The sequence below is a fragment of the Bubalus kerabau genome, chromosome 11 (genome assembly GCF_029407905.1).
Source record: "Bubalus kerabau isolate K-KA32 ecotype Philippines breed swamp buffalo chromosome 11, PCC_UOA_SB_1v2, whole genome shotgun sequence".
NCBI classification, from domain to species: domain Eukaryota; kingdom Metazoa; phylum Chordata; class Mammalia; order Artiodactyla; family Bovidae; genus Bubalus; species Bubalus kerabau.
In genome coordinates, this window is record NC_073634.1 from 19102462 (window position 1) to 19119882 (window position 17421).

Consider the following 17421-nt stretch of genomic DNA (forward strand, 5'->3'; position numbering starts at 1 on the left):
CCCCTTAAATTTCCCTTTCCACTGATGCTTAGCACTTAAACATGTAACAGATATCCAGAAGCTAACTCAACATTCCCCTTAAGATGTCTCAGACATCTCTTAACTCCACACATTCAAAAATGCATTCATTGTTTGCTGCCCTCTCCATGAACTTCCTACTCCTTCCCCCATTCCTTAGTTTCTCAGTCTCAGGGAAATGGCCCGTAACCCAACCAGATGTCTAGCTGGAAATCTGGAAATTATCCCCGATTCCTCCTTTCTATTCATTCCCCATAGCCAACAGATCAGTAAATCTTGGTGGATCTACCTTCAAAATATGCTCTGTGACCAATCACGTCTCTCCATTTTCACGGCCACACATTGTTTTAGATAACCTATATCTCTTGCATAGATAGCTATAACTGACTATGAACTGGTCATTAGTGTAGTCTTTACTAATTTCTCCTCCATATTGCAGTTGGAAGAATCTTTTAAAAAATCCAAATTTGATCATACCATTCTCCTACTCACTTTTAAAACAATGGATTCTCGTTACCTTTCAGATAAAGCCCAAACTCCTTAACATAGCTAACAATACAGTTCATGAGCTATTGCTACTGACCTTTTTAGGCTCATCTCTTGCCCCATTCAATACATCAGTCATTCTAAATATCTTTTAACTTTTCTTAATTGCTATCATTCTACCCATACTTGGCCTGGCTAAAACCCGTCTGACTCCTAGACTGTCTTAGTGCTCCAGCCCTTCACAGGATACTTTAATTTCTTATTTAATTCTTTGCTGGAGTATAAAAGCAAGAATTTGAAAAGACCCTGATGCTGGGAAAGATTGAGGGCAGGAGGAGAAGGGGATGACAGAGGATGAGATGGTTGGATGGCCTCACCGACTCGATGGACATGGGTTTGGGTGATCTCCGGGAGTTGGTGATGGACAGGGAAGCCTGATGTGCTGTGGTTCACGGGGTTGCAAAGAATAGGACACGACTGAGCAACTGAACTGAAGAGCAAGAATTATGTTTGTCTTGTTCGTCAATTTATCCTTCTCTCTGCTTGTCTCCAACTTTTTCTACCAGCCACTCAAGTGTACCTTGCTTGGTATCTTGTGTCTAGTAGATATTCAATAAGTATAGGGTTAGCCACAAAATTCATTTGGGTTTTTCTGTACGATCTTACAGAAAAACCTAAATGAACTTTTGAGCCAACCCAATATTTGTCATGACTTCCCTGGTGGCTCAGCTGGTAAAGAATCTGCCTGCAATGCAAGAGCCCCGGGTTTAATCCCTGGGTCAGGAACATCCCCTGGAAAATCCCCTATCCACTCCAGTATTCTTGCCTAGAGAATTCCATGGACAGAGAAACCTGGTGGGCTTACAGTCCATGGGGTTGCAAAGAGTTGGACACAACTGAGTGACTAACACTTAACACTTACTTACAATATTTGTCAAATAAATTAACTATATCTTTCATAGTTTTGTCATTTCTCTTATTGAACTCAATAATCTTGATTCTACTGTGGAGTCTCAGTGAATATAATCACAGTACTTTTAAAATTTCATGTCTCTGTAGAGAAAGGAAAATTAAGCTTGAGTGTTGCCAGAATTACAAATGCTGTGACACCTTGGTTGTTAAAACTTAAACTGTAAAAGTTTGTAATAACTACTGCTCATTTTAGCAAAGGATTTAGGCTTTTGGAGCAATCCCCTTGTCTCCATATGAAGGTCATATGAGTGTGGGAACATACTTATGGTTACTTATATATTAAGACTATATCTGCCATTAGGAGGGAAGAATCTTTCAAGAGATTTTATTTGTCTTTTCTTGCAACAGAGATAGTGCTATAGACAAAACTATCTTTGGAAGTTCTAATATGGCCAGTATAATTTCAACACTATTCCTTGAATACTTACTAGATGTAATATTTCACCTTATAAAGTCTGCAATCCTAGAGCTACAAGGCAACCAACCTTTGCTGTTATTCTGGCATGTTTCCTAGACGCTGTCTGGGAGTTTAGTCTACAACATCTATGATAGTCATTACCTTACTTTGGCTTCAGCGCTTTCAGGAATGTGATTCCATTGCTGATGAGGCCACCTGCCGCTGGATGCCCTAGTGTCACAGAATTTTTTTTCTCCTATTTCCTTCTTCTTTCTCTAAATTAACATCTCTTCCTGTACTTCTAAACATTGATCTTCGATAATACTTCACCTTAAGTCCTCAACTTAAATGCTTTTAAATATGGGAAGGGAAGAGGAACTGTGTACAAAGGGAGACCCCTTCCCGAGCACCCAGTTTTTTGCAAGATTGACGGTGCGTGCCTTTTATGTTACCTTCTAACTCAAACAGTCTAGTCAGTCAGTTCAGTCACTCAGTCGTGTCTTGCTCTTTGTGACCCCATGAATCGCAGCACGCCAGGCCTCCTTGTCCATCACCAACTCCCGGAGTTCACCCAGACTCGTGTCCATCGAGTCAGTGATGCCATCCAGCCATCTCATCCTCTGTCGTTCCCTTCTCCTCCTGCACCCAATCCCTCCCAGCATCAGAGTCTTTTCTAATGAGTCAGCTCTTCGCATGAGGTGGCCAAAGTACTGGAGTTTCAGCTTTAGCATCATTCCTTCCAAAGAAATCCCAGGGCTGATCTCCTTCAGAATGGACTGGTTGGATCTCCTTGCAGTCCAAGGGACTCTCAAGAGTCTTCTCCAACACCACAGTTCAAAAGCATCAATTCTTCGGTGCTCAGCCTTCTTCACAGTCCAACTCTCACATCCATACAGGACCACAGGAAAAACCATAGCCTTGACTAGATGAACCTTTGTTGGCAAAGTAATGTCTCTGCTTTTGAATATGCTATCTAGGTTGGTCATAAGTTTCCTTCCAAGGAGTAAGCGTCTTTTAATTTCATGGCTGCAGTCATCATCTGCAGTGATTTTGGAGCCCCAAAAAATAAAGTCTGACACAGTCTAGTAATTAGCGTTAATGGCATTTCACTCAGAATGGTAATGGCATTTTACTCAAAGTAGTAAAATTCTCCCCATTTGTCTATCTGATATTGAAACACGATTTTGGAAAACTAAATGCTCTGAGTCAAGAGTCTGGGACTCTTAATATCTGTCCATGTATAGTTGCATGGAGTTGGCTCCTTTGCACAATCTCCAACATTGACAGCATCATTCTTATTGTCTTAAGCCACCTCACAAGGATTTTTTGGGTCTTCACAAGTCACATTAATGAAAGTCTTTTGCTGCATGAAGACATCATGGCCTTTGGAAATCACACCCAACAGAAGTCTATTGTTCTTTTGAAGTGAGACTTTCTTTCTTAGAAAGAATTCAAGCTCTGGGAAAATTTTGACTTATTGTGTCCTTTTCAAACTTGTGAAAAATATTTATGCTGCGAAGCAATAATTTTCATTGAAGCCAGAGAGTTCCTATCAACACGAAAGCAAGTCCAAAGCCATCAGAAGACTAAACAACATGGAATAAAATAACATTGACATTCTCACTGAGACTGTCAGGAGTGATTTAGAATCAGTTTCATGATCACCATAACAAATTGTTTCAGAGATTTACTAACATTCAAAAGTCAATGTTTGGAAATTCTTAATGAGTAATCTACCCATAGATGTATATTTGGACTAAAATAATATTGTATGTTGTGTATAAATTTTGGTTTTGTCACACTTGCAGGTTTTTTGGGCTGCATAAGGTCTTAGTTGCAGCATGCTGGATCTGCATTGCTGTGAGGGCTTCTTTCCAGTTCCCTCAGGGGCTTATTGCCTCATGGAATGAGGAATCTTAGTTCCTTGACCAGGGGTTGAACCCACGTCCCCTGCTTGGAAGGTGGATTCTTAACCATTGGACCACCAGGGAAGTCCTCCATACTTGTAGCTTTTAATTGGCTGGAATTTATTTTATTTTTAAAAAACAATTTGATCTTAAAAATATCATGGCACCAAATAACTACTTCAAATGTATTGTCTTTTTAATTAATTTTGTGGGTGATGTTTAGACAAATATCTCAAACCCATTTATAACTGAAGGGTTTTGGAAATGCTTAAATGCAATGGATTATTTGGGGCTCCTATTATTTAACTCTGGGGATTTATTTCTGTTCTTTTATCAGGGTCTCCAAAGTACTTATTATTTGTGTTGGATAAACCAGTTCAGCAGACTGCATCCTCAGTGCATTTGCCAGTGATGAAAACTGCCCTTAATATTCTTTCAGGTCTGGGTATCTATCTGTGTAAGACCAATAGGTAAGTATTTCTTTAAACTATTGTAGATTATGTAGGAAACTTGCCAAAATAATTATGAGAGGAAAAACCGAAAGAAACATGCCATGGTATTAACAAGAGTTCTTTGGATGATGAAACTGTGGATAATTATTTTTCTTTCCTTTTTCATTACTGTCCTATTTTAAATGATGAATGCATATTGCCTTTGTAATAAAGAAACTTTACTTTTGAACAAACAGTTGTAGACACAATAATATCGACACAAATGAAATGAGATCTCAGGTACATATGCAGGTGATAGAATTCTAAACAGGGACACAGATACATCTCCTGATTGCAGAAACAGATTGTAACTGGAGAGCCTTGTCCATCTGGCTCTCATGTACTGATTCTTTGCAGATCACAAATACAACTCCAAATACGGTGACAGGTCTTTGGTGCCAGATTACTTCTAACCCTCTGGGGAAAGTCAATACCTTCCCCAGATTAGCTGAATAATTTTGGTTTTGACCTCAGAATTAGTTTAATTAATCTAGGTTGTTTGGTTCTAAGTAATACATTTACTCTTCATTAGCAAGCATTAACAAGATTTAAAAAAAAAAAGCCTGTTTATTGAGGGCAGGAGGAGAAGGGGACGACAGAGGATGAGATGGTTGGATGGCATCACTGACTCAATGGACATGGGTTTGGGTAGACTCCAGCAGCTGGTAATGGACAGGGAGGCCTGGCGTGCTGCAAATCATGGGGTCGCAAAGAGTCGGACATGACTGAGTGACTGAACTGAACTGATATAAGAAGGTAATCAAACTTTTCAATTGTCCAGTGTTGACTTTTCATGGGGTTGACAGAATTTGCATTAAGAAAATCAGAAAAATTCTGCTGCAAAATGTCCTGGAAGAGGTACCAAGTTCTTATTATCAGTGGAGTATAGGCAGGTACTATCATACCTAGAAAGCTGCAGAAAATCTAGAAAACATCTGTTCCAGTAATGTTTACTAAAAGCTGCTACTAAACTAGCTACAGTTTAGTAGCTTTTAGTACTAAAACAAACTAAAAAACAACCTCTTAAAATTTTATGGTATCCACTCTTCCAAATATATACATATTCAAAGACCAGCATTTTATCATTTTTATTTTACTCTTTCTTTATCCATCCATTTACTCATTCATTAATTCAGCAAATTCTTTTTTTGAGAGGCAAAATCTTAGGAATTGGGGAAAATACCAGAGAGCTAACACAAAAATTTCTGTACTCATGGAGCTTATGTATGTAGTGCTAGAAAGATTTAAGTGCCAGATGAACAAGTAAAATATATAGCATCTTAAATGGGGATACATGTTATGAGGAAAAATAAATCCAGGAAGAGAGATAGGGCATGCCAATTGGGAGGTGGGCATGGAGAGAGGGTGTTGTGTTAAATTATGGAGTTCGGGAAGGGTCTTACTGATAAGGTTACTTTGTTAAGAGATGTAAGAGTTGGTTCTGCACTACTTTAACAATCCCATTTCACAAACCCTTTGAGTATCAAAGTGGCTCAGCATTGATCCAGTGTTTCTGTTATTTTTATGACACGTGAAATAATTCTTCTTTTGATGCTCTAAGAGTGGTACCTTTAGCACAAAACTGTGTTCCCACTGGATTTATTTAGCTGGTGAATAGACTCATTCAGATGTCAATCTTCAGTGGCATCGTTGAACTAATGCAGCCGCACATGTGGACCTTAGGCTTTTTTTTTTCTTTTCTTTGCATTCATGTGTTTGCCTTCTGAAGTTGACTGGGCCCACTGAAGGCAGGGATGAGGTGATGATGAGTTCATCTTGGCAGCCTCAATGCCTTGCCTAGTGCCTAGCAATTGTCAGGTGCTCCATGACTACAAAGGAATAAATAAACTTTGAGAGTAAAAAAGACATTGACTGTAAACAGTTCAAGAGATGAAGTCCAAATGGCCACATTTACCTGCTAAACTGTTCAAAGTGGATAACTGTCTTATATCATGATGACGTCTCCATTTCTCTAAGCCTTGTATGGAGCTGGCATCAAGGACTTGCTCTGTAAAATAAAATGATGTTGTGTTTCCTACAGGGACACTTTTGGTGTAAGCATCTCGGAGAGGTTGTTTCTAATCCCACTTTCCCCATGACGTTGCTATAAAATGGACAGCTCTCAGGCCCACGTTTTCCTTCTACCTCTGTGACAAACAACCTGGTTTATATCGTCTTTTTGAGACGGTGTGAAGTGCTAGTTTTCACACTAGATTAGGGGGCAAAATTATGACAGCTTATGATGTCCGCACTTGGGAGAGCAATAAAAGGGAAAAGGGGAAACCAAAAACTATTTTATAATGGAGTTCTGATTCAAGGCCTTAATAACTGTATGGCTTTAGACCAACTGCCAAATTTCTGTGAACCCCATGACCTTGTGTCTATACTGGAAATCATAATTACTTCCTTAAAGTATTGCTGTGAAGGTCAAGTTGGATAATATACGCAAAACATCTGATATAAAACCTGGTACATAATGTGGATGTTCAATAGATTATTGTTAATATTTTTAATACTATTAATAATACTATTAGAAAAGTTATGCAAATAATATTTTTTTTACCAGTTGTTCAACATTTACATGATCACATTTATATAATCCTCATTAATATATTTGCACTTTAAAGTTTCTCTCTCTATATATACTTGTAGGGCCTTCCCTGATAGTTCAGTTGGTAAAGAATCCACCTGCAATGCAGGACATCCTGATTTGATTCCTGGGTTAGGAAGATCCTCTGGAGAAGGGATAGGCTACCCACTCCAGTATTCTTGGGCTTCCCTTGTGGCTCAGCTGGTAAAGAATCTACCTGCAATGCAGGAGACCTGGGTCTGATCCCTGGGTTGGAAAGATTCCCTGGAGAAGGGAAAGACTACCCACTCCAGTATTCTGGCCTAGAGAACTCCATGGAGTTTATAGTCCATGGGGTCGCAAAGAGTCAGACATGACTGACCCACTTTCACTTTCATATAATTGTAATAAAATTAATCCAAGTAATCAGCAATACGTGAACCATGAACTTCCAGATGTTCAAGCTGGTTTTAGAAAAGGCAGAGGAACCAGAGATCAAAGTGCCAACATCTGCTGATCATCAAAAAAGCAAGAGAGTTCCAGAAAAACATCTATTTCTGCTTTATTGACTATGCCAAAGCTATTGACTGTGTGGATCATAATAAACTGTGGAAAATTCTGAAGGAGATGGGAATACCAGACCACCTGACCTGCCTCTTGAGAAACCTGTTTGCAGGTCAGGAAGCAACAGTTAGAACTGGACATGGAACAAGACTGGTTCCAAACAGGAAGAGGAGTATGTCAAGGCTGTGTATTGTCACCCTGCTTATTTAACATATATGCAGAGTACATCATGAGAAATGCTGGGCTGGAGGAAGCACAAGCTGGAATCAAGATTGCTGGGAGAAACATCAATAACCTCAAATATGCAGATGACACCACCCTTATGGCAGAAAGTAAAGAAGAACTAAGGTGAAAGTGGAGAGTGAAAAAGTTGGCTTAAAGCTCAACATTCAGAAAACGAAGATCATGGCATCTGGTCCCATCACTTCATGGGAAATAGATGGGGAAACAGTGGATGACTGTATTTTTCTGGGCTCCAAAATCACTGCAGATGGTGATTTCAGCCATGAAATTAAAAGACGCTTACTCCTTGGAAGGAAAGTTATGACCAACCTAGACAGCGTATTAAAAAGCAGAGACATTACTTTGTCAACAAAGGTCCGTCTAGTCAAGGCTATGGTTTTTCCAATAATCATGTATGGATGTGAGAGTTGGACTATAAAGAAAGCTGAGTGCAGAAGAACTGATGCTTTTGAATTGTGGTGTTGGAGAAGACTCTTGAGAGTCCCTTGGACTGCAAGGAAATCCAACCAGTCTATTCTAAAGGAGATCAATCCTGGGTGTTCACTGGAAGGACTGATGTTGAAGCTGAAGCTCCAATAATTTGGCCACCTGATGCAAAGAGCTGACTCATTGGAAAAGACCCTGATGCTGGGAAAGATTGAGGGCAAGAGAAGGGGATGACAGAGGATGAGATGGTTGGATGGCATCACCAACTCAATGGACATGGCTTTGGGTAGACTCCAGCAGTTGGTGATGGACAGGGAAGCCTGGCGTGCTGCAGTTCATGGGGTTGCAAAGAGTCGAACACGACTGAGTGACTGAACTGAACTGAATGTTTATGATAATATGCTCCTGAATGTCTTTATCACATAAGAAAATAAAGAAATTGTAAAATGTTGTAAATTCTTTTCAACTGAAAAACAAGATGTTATTTGATAGGGAACATTCCCATGGTCTGGAGAAGGAAATGGCAACCCACTCCAGTATTCTTGCCTGGAGAATTTCATGGACAAGGGAGCCTGGCGGGCTACAGCCCATGGGGTTGCAAAGAGTCAGACACGACTGAGTGACTAACACACACACACATTCCCATGGTCTCAGAGCATCATACATGCTAAGGAATAGTTTAGCAGGCATTTTGCCATCATAGTGATTCACACAATCTCTTATCACTTTGATAATGTTCTTGCAGAAATACAGAGTAAGTGGAAGTCATTATCTTTTCAGGTAGGAAAGAAAGCCATGCTCTAACTCTAGTTAAAGATATGTTAACTAGTCTGGCAGAACTCTAGTCTGATATTTTTTCTTCTTGTTTTTTAGAGCCCTGAGACTTTAGGACAGAGACCACCTCTAAGCACAAACATCACCCACTTGCATAATTATGGAGATGATCTGCATGATGTTGAAAATGCCCCTAGTTTTTTGACGGCGGCACATAACCATGGGGTCAAGTGGACTTGGGAAAGCAGCAACATTAGATGAGCTGCTGAGCACTTGCATTGAGATGTTTGGTACGAGCCTTTCTCCCTTTTGTACGTCTTGCTACTCTACCTCCCCCAGTTCAGTTGCAAGTGTTGCTGTGGAACAGAAGTCAGTCTCCATACGTTGGTATTTGGGACTGCCCAGGTGGCGCTAATTGTAAAGAACCCGCCTGCCAGTGCAGAGACGTAAGAGTTGCAGGTTCGATCCCTGGGTTGGGAAGATCCCCTGGAGGAGGGCATGGCAACCCGCTCCAGTATTCTTGCTTGGAGAATCCCACAGACAGAGGAGCCTGGTGGGCTACAGTCCATGGGGTCACACAGAGTTGGACACGACAGAAGCGACTTAGCATGCACTCATGCACCTTGTCATTTAAGGCCTTTTTATTAACCCCAGTTTGTCTCCCCAGTATCATTGCCCCATGCATTTCCTTCCTTTTACTGTCCACAGCTAATACCCAGACATACTGTTCACTTAATGTTTCTGGAATATTCCCTGCATCTTTCTGCCTTTATGCCTTTATCATACTCCTTCACTGAAATTCTGCTTCAGGCCTCATTTAAGGTGTCATCTCAAATCTTCATAGTATCATTCCTCTACTCCCCAGTCAGGAATGCTGACTGCTTCCTCCACTCACCATAGCCCTTTCTGATTTTTTCATGGACATGATCCATGCTGCTGTGATCCTTTCTTGGTCCTTTGGCTTAGACACGTGTGAATAGCACAATCTCCTACATTCTATGTTTGTCTATAAGTCTTATATCTCCTCCAAAGTTGTAGACTTTACAGCTATATGCTTTTCATGTTGTCTAACTACCATAGAATTTTGGATTATTCTTTGTACATATAGAATCACAAAGAAGTTGTTTGTTGAATTGATTGTTTTAGCAAGAGTTAAACCAGACAGAGTAGGGTTGCCAGATAAAATACAGGATGATCAGTTAAATCTGAATTGCAGATGAGACACATTTTTAGTATAAGTATGTCGTAAATAGGGCATGGTTCATACTTGTACTAAAAAATTCTTTGTGGTTTGCCTTAATTCAAATTTAACTAAATCTCCTATATTTTTATATGTGAAACCTGGCAACTCTACACCAGAGGAAGGATGAGACCTACCCACTTAATTTGCAAGGAAATACCAGAAGTAGGAGGAAAATTATAATTGGGTCTACAAGAACTTTTTGACACTAATGTTTCTCTACTGGTATTAGAAAAAGAGAAAAGTAGTATGTGCTATTGTCTCCTCACCTCTTAATCTTCTTTTATTTTTTAACAGATGACAATGGAGAGCTGAATAATAGTTATTTGCCAAGAATAGTTCTACTGATGCACCGATGGTATTTGTCTTCCACTGAATTGGCAGAAAAACTTCTCTGCATATATCTTTTTAACTACTGTGTAATTTTTACAATCATAAATCAAGTTCTGTACTTAGATGAAGTTTCTAACCAAAGCCAGTAAATTAAGATGAATAAACAGTCTTCAGTCAGTTATCCAGCTGTTTTGTGAATATATATAGATGTCTAGACAAAACATTCGGATGATTGACCAAATAGCTGATTATCCATCTGAATGTTTGGCTCTACTTGAAAATAACCACTTGATATGAAATGAAACAGGAGCTGTAGCCTGAATGTTTCTAACTTGTCTTTAACATTTCTGCTGTTAGTATAATGAAAGAATATTTAACACTGATTCAAGAGTTACTTTATTCCTTTTAGGAAGGCAGAATGGTAGACCTAGAGGATACAGTTTAGACATATGGAAATGCCAGCCAGAATAATATGATCTGGCTCAGGCATAAACATCACCTAAATTTTCACATCGTCCCTTGCTGGTGAGACACAAGGAACATTCTAGCAGGTTTATTATAATCTGTTGATTGACATTAATTTTAGATTTTCTTCTGATATAAAGGCAAAGGAAATAACCATAGTTAGAAACCCCATTCTATAATAAGGACTTTTAGCAATCCACCACTTTTGTGCCTGGTACAATCCTAAAAGGTGGTTAAAAGCCAAATGACTGAAAAATGGCTACAAAATAGTCACATACTTATAAGGAGGTTTTAGTCCCTGAGATCTAATGTTTATTATATAATTGCTAACGTAGGTTCCTTTAGTCTCTGCCTGCTGCAAGCCCAGGGGTCCTGCAGATGAGTGAGAAACCTTGCAGGGCAGGGAGAGCCTGAGAGGGAGTGGGGCCATTGAGTGTAATTAGGGCTAGCGGGCTTCCATCTGCTTCTTTCAAGTTTCCTCCACTTTCTACTTCTTCACTCCATCATCAACCATCCCCCAACCTCAGACAGGGAGTAGGTGTTAGAGACGAGAAGGGAACATTCACCCTGAACAGAGGTCCCTGGAAATGAACAATATCTTAGTACCTTGTGGTCCCAGGGTTCCATGGGTCCTGCTATTGAAAGGTGGTATGTAGAGAAGGATGGAGGGAACTATTTTAGTCTGGCCTCATTCCCTCCTTAGGGTACAAACACTGTCCACAAAATGTGCCCACAGATAGTATTCTCATCATCATTATGTCCACGGCTATATGAAACACAAATAGAAAGGGGTATTTAGACACAGTAAAACTTAATATCTGAAAGTGCAGATTGTATGGGAGTTGAAACCACCTGTGAATTCACATTTCTCTAGATTTTCCTCTCTTTGGATTCCCTGCTCACTGCATATCCATGGTACTTGGCATATAGCATGAATTCAGTAAATATTAGCTAAAAAGTATGAATAACTAGACTTGAGACTAAATAACAGCAAGATGTGTATATTACTATACCCCAAAATGATGACATTTTCAAATACTAAAGAAATTAGAGTACTTACATATGCCATTAATCCTACATATAAAATCTTTTTGGCTAAAATGGTGCTTCTATGTACTATTCATTTTAAATTATCTATAGTTAGTAGTAAATTTGTCATTACAGTTGACAGTCATCATTTGGTAAGTGCTCAGGAAGGTAAAATTCACTTTATAAGTGGCTTCTCTTCCAGACCAAAAAAATACATCTCAGAGCAATAATACATGGTGCTAGTTATTTAGCACTGATGTCATCAGAATGCACTTTTCTCCCCACTTGAACATCCACGTCACCCTAATAGTATAGTCCTCTTCTTAGGAATTCATCTAAATTGATTAAACAGCCACAGATCTGTGCAAAGGAAACAACGTGCAAGGATTTTTTTCCTTAACTAGTGTACCTATCGAAATGCCAGTGGAGAAAGCTGTGATGAATTTCGATTAAAGATCTGCTACTTCATGAGGTACTTACAAATTTAATTGTCTTGTTTCTGGTTCTGGAATTATTGACAGTTTTCTTTTCCCCAAACTACAGACCTAATCTGACAGTAAAATGGACTCAAGTCCCCCTTTTGTTGATTTCATTAAAAATGGCTCTCCTCTGTTGCTGGTGGCTTCCCTGGTGGCTCAGACAGGAAAGCGTCTGCCTACAATGTGGGAGACCAGGATTCGATCCCTGGGTCGGAAAGATCTCCTGGAGAAGGAAATGGCAACCCACTCCAGTACTCTTGCCTGGAAACTCCAATGGACGGAAAAGCCTGGTAGGCTACAGTCCATAGGGTCGCAAAGAGTCCGACAGGACTTCACTTTCACTTTCTGTTGCTGGGGGCATAGAATTTATCTTTCTTTTGGACAATCAAGCAGTGGTCAATGTGTTTAGGGGATGAAAGCCGCTCTGAGAAAGAGTGCATTCATTTTTTTCTACTCCCTTACTGTACACATTCCCACCTACTTGCCATGAGCTGGGAGAAGGGTTTCTTCTCAGCTGTGGTTCTAGAGAGAAAGAGACTCTCAAAGTAGGAGTGGTGGACTTGAGTCCTTGATTGAAGCAGGGAAGAGCAAGACAACATGATAGATGGGGGATAAGAGATTGCTAATTTGAGGTATGGTCTTGAAACATTGTTAAATGTAATCTGTAAAATGACACCATAGTTTCCACAGAGATCTAGCTTGAAATCTTCTGGTTGTCAAAAATATTTGATGTCTTTTAGGTACTGGATTGTGAAATTTCCTGCAGAGTTTAATTTGGACCTCGGTTTGATCCGTATGACTGAGGAATTCCGGGAAGTAGCTAGTCAACTGGGATACGAGAAACACACCAGTCTCATCGACATATCCAGCATGTAAGAATGGTGCAAGCTTCTTTCAAATATGATGAGTCTGCTTTTTGGGAGAGGGAGTAGTGATGATCCCACTTGACCTCCATCCATACCTGTTCAGAACCAAGGTGTGCTTCTTTGAGGAAAGCTTTGCTGCAAAGAGCACAGTCCCATTGGACATAGTTTATCTCTCCAAGCTTCAATTTCTGTGTTTGTGAAGTAGAAATTGTACCTTTCTCATGGGGTTATAATGAGCACCCAAGAGGTACATGAGATAATATGTGAAAGTATTTGACACCTAATAGATGCTCAGTACTTGGTTACTGAATCTAGTCTCCTATGCCCTTGCCACTGTGTTCTGTGGATCAGCAGCTCTGGCATTAGCTGGGGGCAGGGGCTCAATAGAAACATAGAATCTCATGCCCTACCCTAAAGCTGCAGAATTGGAAACTGCATTTTAGTAAGATTCCCAAGTGATGCATATGCTCATTCAAATTCGAGATGCTCTGTACCATGGTGCTTCTCATGTCGGCCTGAGGCTGTGCAAATGTGGACCATAGCTGTGCCATGAACTGATTAGCTCAGTAATTAGGAACTTGGTGCTAATTAGGCTAGCATTTTATATTACTAGCTAACTTTATAGATAAAGCTATTTTAGGGTTTTAAGTATTATTATCCATATTGAAAATATATATACTTTTGTGTCCTAGGCATTCATACTCTAGTCTCCTTTCCTAAAATACTTCTTCAAGAGTGATCCATGGTGAATGGTCCTGGGATTATCAGGGGTGTTGTTAAAAATATAGATTATTCAGCCCAACTCCTCTACTTACTGGCTATGTGAGCTTGGATAAATTTTTCACTTCTTTGTGCCTATTTTTTCTCATCTTTAAAATGGAAGTAATAATCGTATTACCTGATAGAGTTGTGAAGATTTAATGAGTTAATACCTGTGATTATAGTGGTGCCTGGGACATCAAGCGTTTGATAAATGTTGATGGTAAAAAATAGATTATTCAGATTATTCATTCCTAGTAAGTCAGAATATCTGGTAGTGAGGTCCAGGCCTCTGTTTTTATAACAAGCTTTTCAGATAATCCATATGTTGCGGACCATATGGATTTTGGTGGTTTCCATCCCAACTATATATTGACAAAATCCCTCATGATTCAGACCTTACTGCTCACAAGAAAGACCAAGTAAGAGATTCTGGATGAATCCATGCAAACCAACCCTGTCTGGAGAAACAACTTGAAGATTATGTTCTACTGGCAATGGGTCAGTGGGTTTCTCTTCAAACATGAAGGGCAGGGTGTGTATTTTGCACAAGCCCCTGGAAGCAGGCCAAGAGTTAGAGAGTCAGTAGGTTAATAACTTCCACTGAGTGCAATGGGCTTTCAGCACATTGACCAGACTTGCTTTTCTTTCATAGTCCTTCCTATGACTGGATGAGAAGAGTCACACAGAGAAAAAAAGTATCCAAGAAGGGAAAAGCCTGTCTGCTATTCGACCATCTGGAGCCCATTGAATTGGCTGAGCACCTCACTTTTCTGGAGCATAAATCTTTTAGAAGGATCTCAGTAAGGAACTGGACGTTTATTCTTCCAAGGATAACAACCTCCATGCCAACTTTCCCAAGAGCTGCATTTTCATACTCTGAACTGTTGGCAGCCTCTGTCACTGTGCTCCTCTGGAAAAGTGCCCTTAATTCACAGGAACAATCCCTTTTAACCAAAGATAAATATTATCCTGTCTTTCTTTTATGGCTCAGGAGCTATATTTCTGTCGCTATTTTCAATGTCTCCTTTCATAGGATTAAAGCATGATTTTCTAAATACTTGGTGGAGATTTAACCATTCAAGGTTTATTTAGCTCCACTGATGTCTCCCAAGTGAACGCATTTGGCTGGGCCCTTCATATGGGGGGAAGAAATATTTATTTAGGTTGGGATTTGTATAAATGCCTAATTATGGGTATAGGTTGAAATTAGGAACTGTAAGCTTTCTGAAGAATCTTAACATTAGGCTGTTTCTTTCTCAGGGATGGAGATCCTGGATTAAATTTTTCTTTCTTTGTCTTGATAGAATTCCTTCTCTATGACCCCTTTCTTCCTTTCGACTGTGGTCTCTTCCTAGCCACTGACTCACTCACTTTCCATTTGTTATACTATTTCCACAATTGTTCACAAGTAGCTTTTGTCTTTGTCTCACCAAGCTTTGGGCATGTCACTCCTTTTCCAAGATGCCAAAGAATGAATTACATTATTGCTTGCAAAGAAAAACATGAGGTCAGAAGTATGGATTTCTGAAAGACTGATTCTTTTCACTAAGTAATCCTGCTTGGAGAGGACCTTTTGAGACCCCACAGGCAGGCCATGAGAGAAAACTTCATGCTCTGTTCATATGATAGGAGGCTCTTGTGTATTAATATCTGATGACTCCCATGCTGACTTCAAGAAAATGTATCTGTTTTGCAAAAGAGTGGCCTTACTTCAGTTACTATTTTTTTTCTCTTCTTTTCTTGAGAACAATTTTGCAAGCTTATTCTGACTTGAAATTATGATTGTTATGTTCATTTCCTCTTCTTTAATGCATGCCATTGTATCTCGAACTTGCCCAACCACTGGAATCACCAGTAGTGGTGAAAAATGGAGATTCTTAGATTATTCCTCTGGAACAGTGATTCTTTAGGTCTAACAAGTTTCCTGAAACCAGTGTTTTAGCAAATGCCCCATATGGATCTTAAGATCCAGCAAATTTTGGACTCACTGGAATGTGACTTTGACTCTTGTCCCTTGCTCTCCCCACCGACACTATGGTGTGTAATAATTGAGTGTCTGTGTATGGGAGAGTGAAATGCAGTGAAACAGCATGTTAAAGGTACAGATATAGTCATTATTCATAGTATATTCATATGTGTAAGATGCCATGTAAGTGTGAAATGAAAGAAATAGTGATGTTGTCATGAAACAGTGTCTCACCTCTTCCATGAAACATTCTAATTTATGATTTTTCAAAGACTCCATTATAACTCAGAGTCTCTGATTCTTCCTTTACTAGTTCACTGATTACCAAAGCTATGTCATCCATGGCTGCCTGGAGAATAACCCAACCTTGGAGAGATCTATTGCTTTATTTAATGGAATCTCTAAGTGGGTCCAGTTGATGGTTCTTAGCAAACCAACTCCTCAGCAAAGAGCAGAAGTCATCACAAAGTTTATCAATGTTGCCAAGGTATGTATGTCTGTTAATTAGACTGGGATTCTTAAAGCGTTCTAGATATTCACTCACTTGGTTGAGAAAAGTCATTGAAGAAATTTGAAATTCACACTGTAGAAGGTAATTAAACTACTAAATGTCTAATGAACAAATATACTTCTCTCATGCAAGAAGATTGCTTTTAATTGGCAACACTTGGAAGTATTTAATGTAGCTATTTTCTGTGAGAGGATTGGTATATTTTTCTAGTGTTTCTAGTACATTTTTCTAGAGTTGCGTTTGTATTTCATTTTGAATTGATATTGTTTTTCCTACATCCTTATTATTAAAATTGTACATGACTTCATCTGTACTGCCAAAAGGTGAGAATAATTCAAAAATTGTTACAAAGTATTGAAGTTAACATTTTTTTTATTGCAGAAACTCCTTCAGCTCAAAAATTTTAATACCCTGATGGCAGTGGTGGGAGGCCTTAGTCATAGTTCCATTTCCCGGCTCAAAGAGACCCATTCTCATCTTTCTTCAGAAGTTACAAAGGTACAGTGAACCAGATCATAATCCCAAGTAAAAAGTTTGCTTAGAAATTGTTTACAGGTAGGATGATCCTAACAAATGTCACTCAGAAGGGGAAAGTTTTCTTCTTAGACAGTAGGAGGTTATGGCCATACCTCCTGGAAAAACAGAATAGAAGTGGCAGCAAGTGTTCAATACAAATGCTTTTAAACCCCATTAACATATTCTAGACATCCTGGAATGTGAAGTCAAGTGGGCCTTAGGAAGCATCACTACGAACAAAGCTAGTGGAGATGATGGAATTCCAGTTGAGCTATTTCAAATCCTGAAAGATGATGCTGTGAAAGTGCCGCACTCAATATGCCAGCACATTTGGAAAACTCAGCAGTGGCCACAGGACTGGAAAAGGTCAGTTTTCATTCCAATCCCAAAGAAAGGCAATGCCAAAG

The 17421-nt window shown here is 39.4% G+C and overlaps 1 protein-coding gene across 8 annotated transcripts in view; it reads left to right on the plus strand.

Annotated features, from left to right (window-relative positions):
- Nucleotides 1-17421, plus strand: part of RASGRP3 (RAS guanyl releasing protein 3) — a 118672-nt gene that overhangs the window by 64802 nt on the left and 36449 nt on the right. For all 8 annotated transcript variants that reach the window (XM_055539789.1, XM_055539782.1, XM_055539788.1 and 5 more), the window contains 8 exons: nucleotides 4118-4250; nucleotides 8947-9137; nucleotides 10385-10487; nucleotides 12324-12386; nucleotides 13134-13265; nucleotides 14674-14821; nucleotides 16301-16474; nucleotides 16880-16996. In XM_055539789.1, the coding sequence (XP_055395764.1) occupies nucleotides 9068-9137; nucleotides 10385-10487; nucleotides 12324-12386; nucleotides 13134-13265; nucleotides 14674-14821; nucleotides 16301-16474; nucleotides 16880-16996 (807 nt within the window). In that variant the 5' untranslated portion in view covers nucleotides 4118-4250; nucleotides 8947-9067. The remainder of the gene's footprint in view (nucleotides 1-4117; nucleotides 4251-8946; nucleotides 9138-10384; nucleotides 10488-12323; nucleotides 12387-13133; nucleotides 13266-14673; nucleotides 14822-16300; nucleotides 16475-16879; nucleotides 16997-17421) is intronic.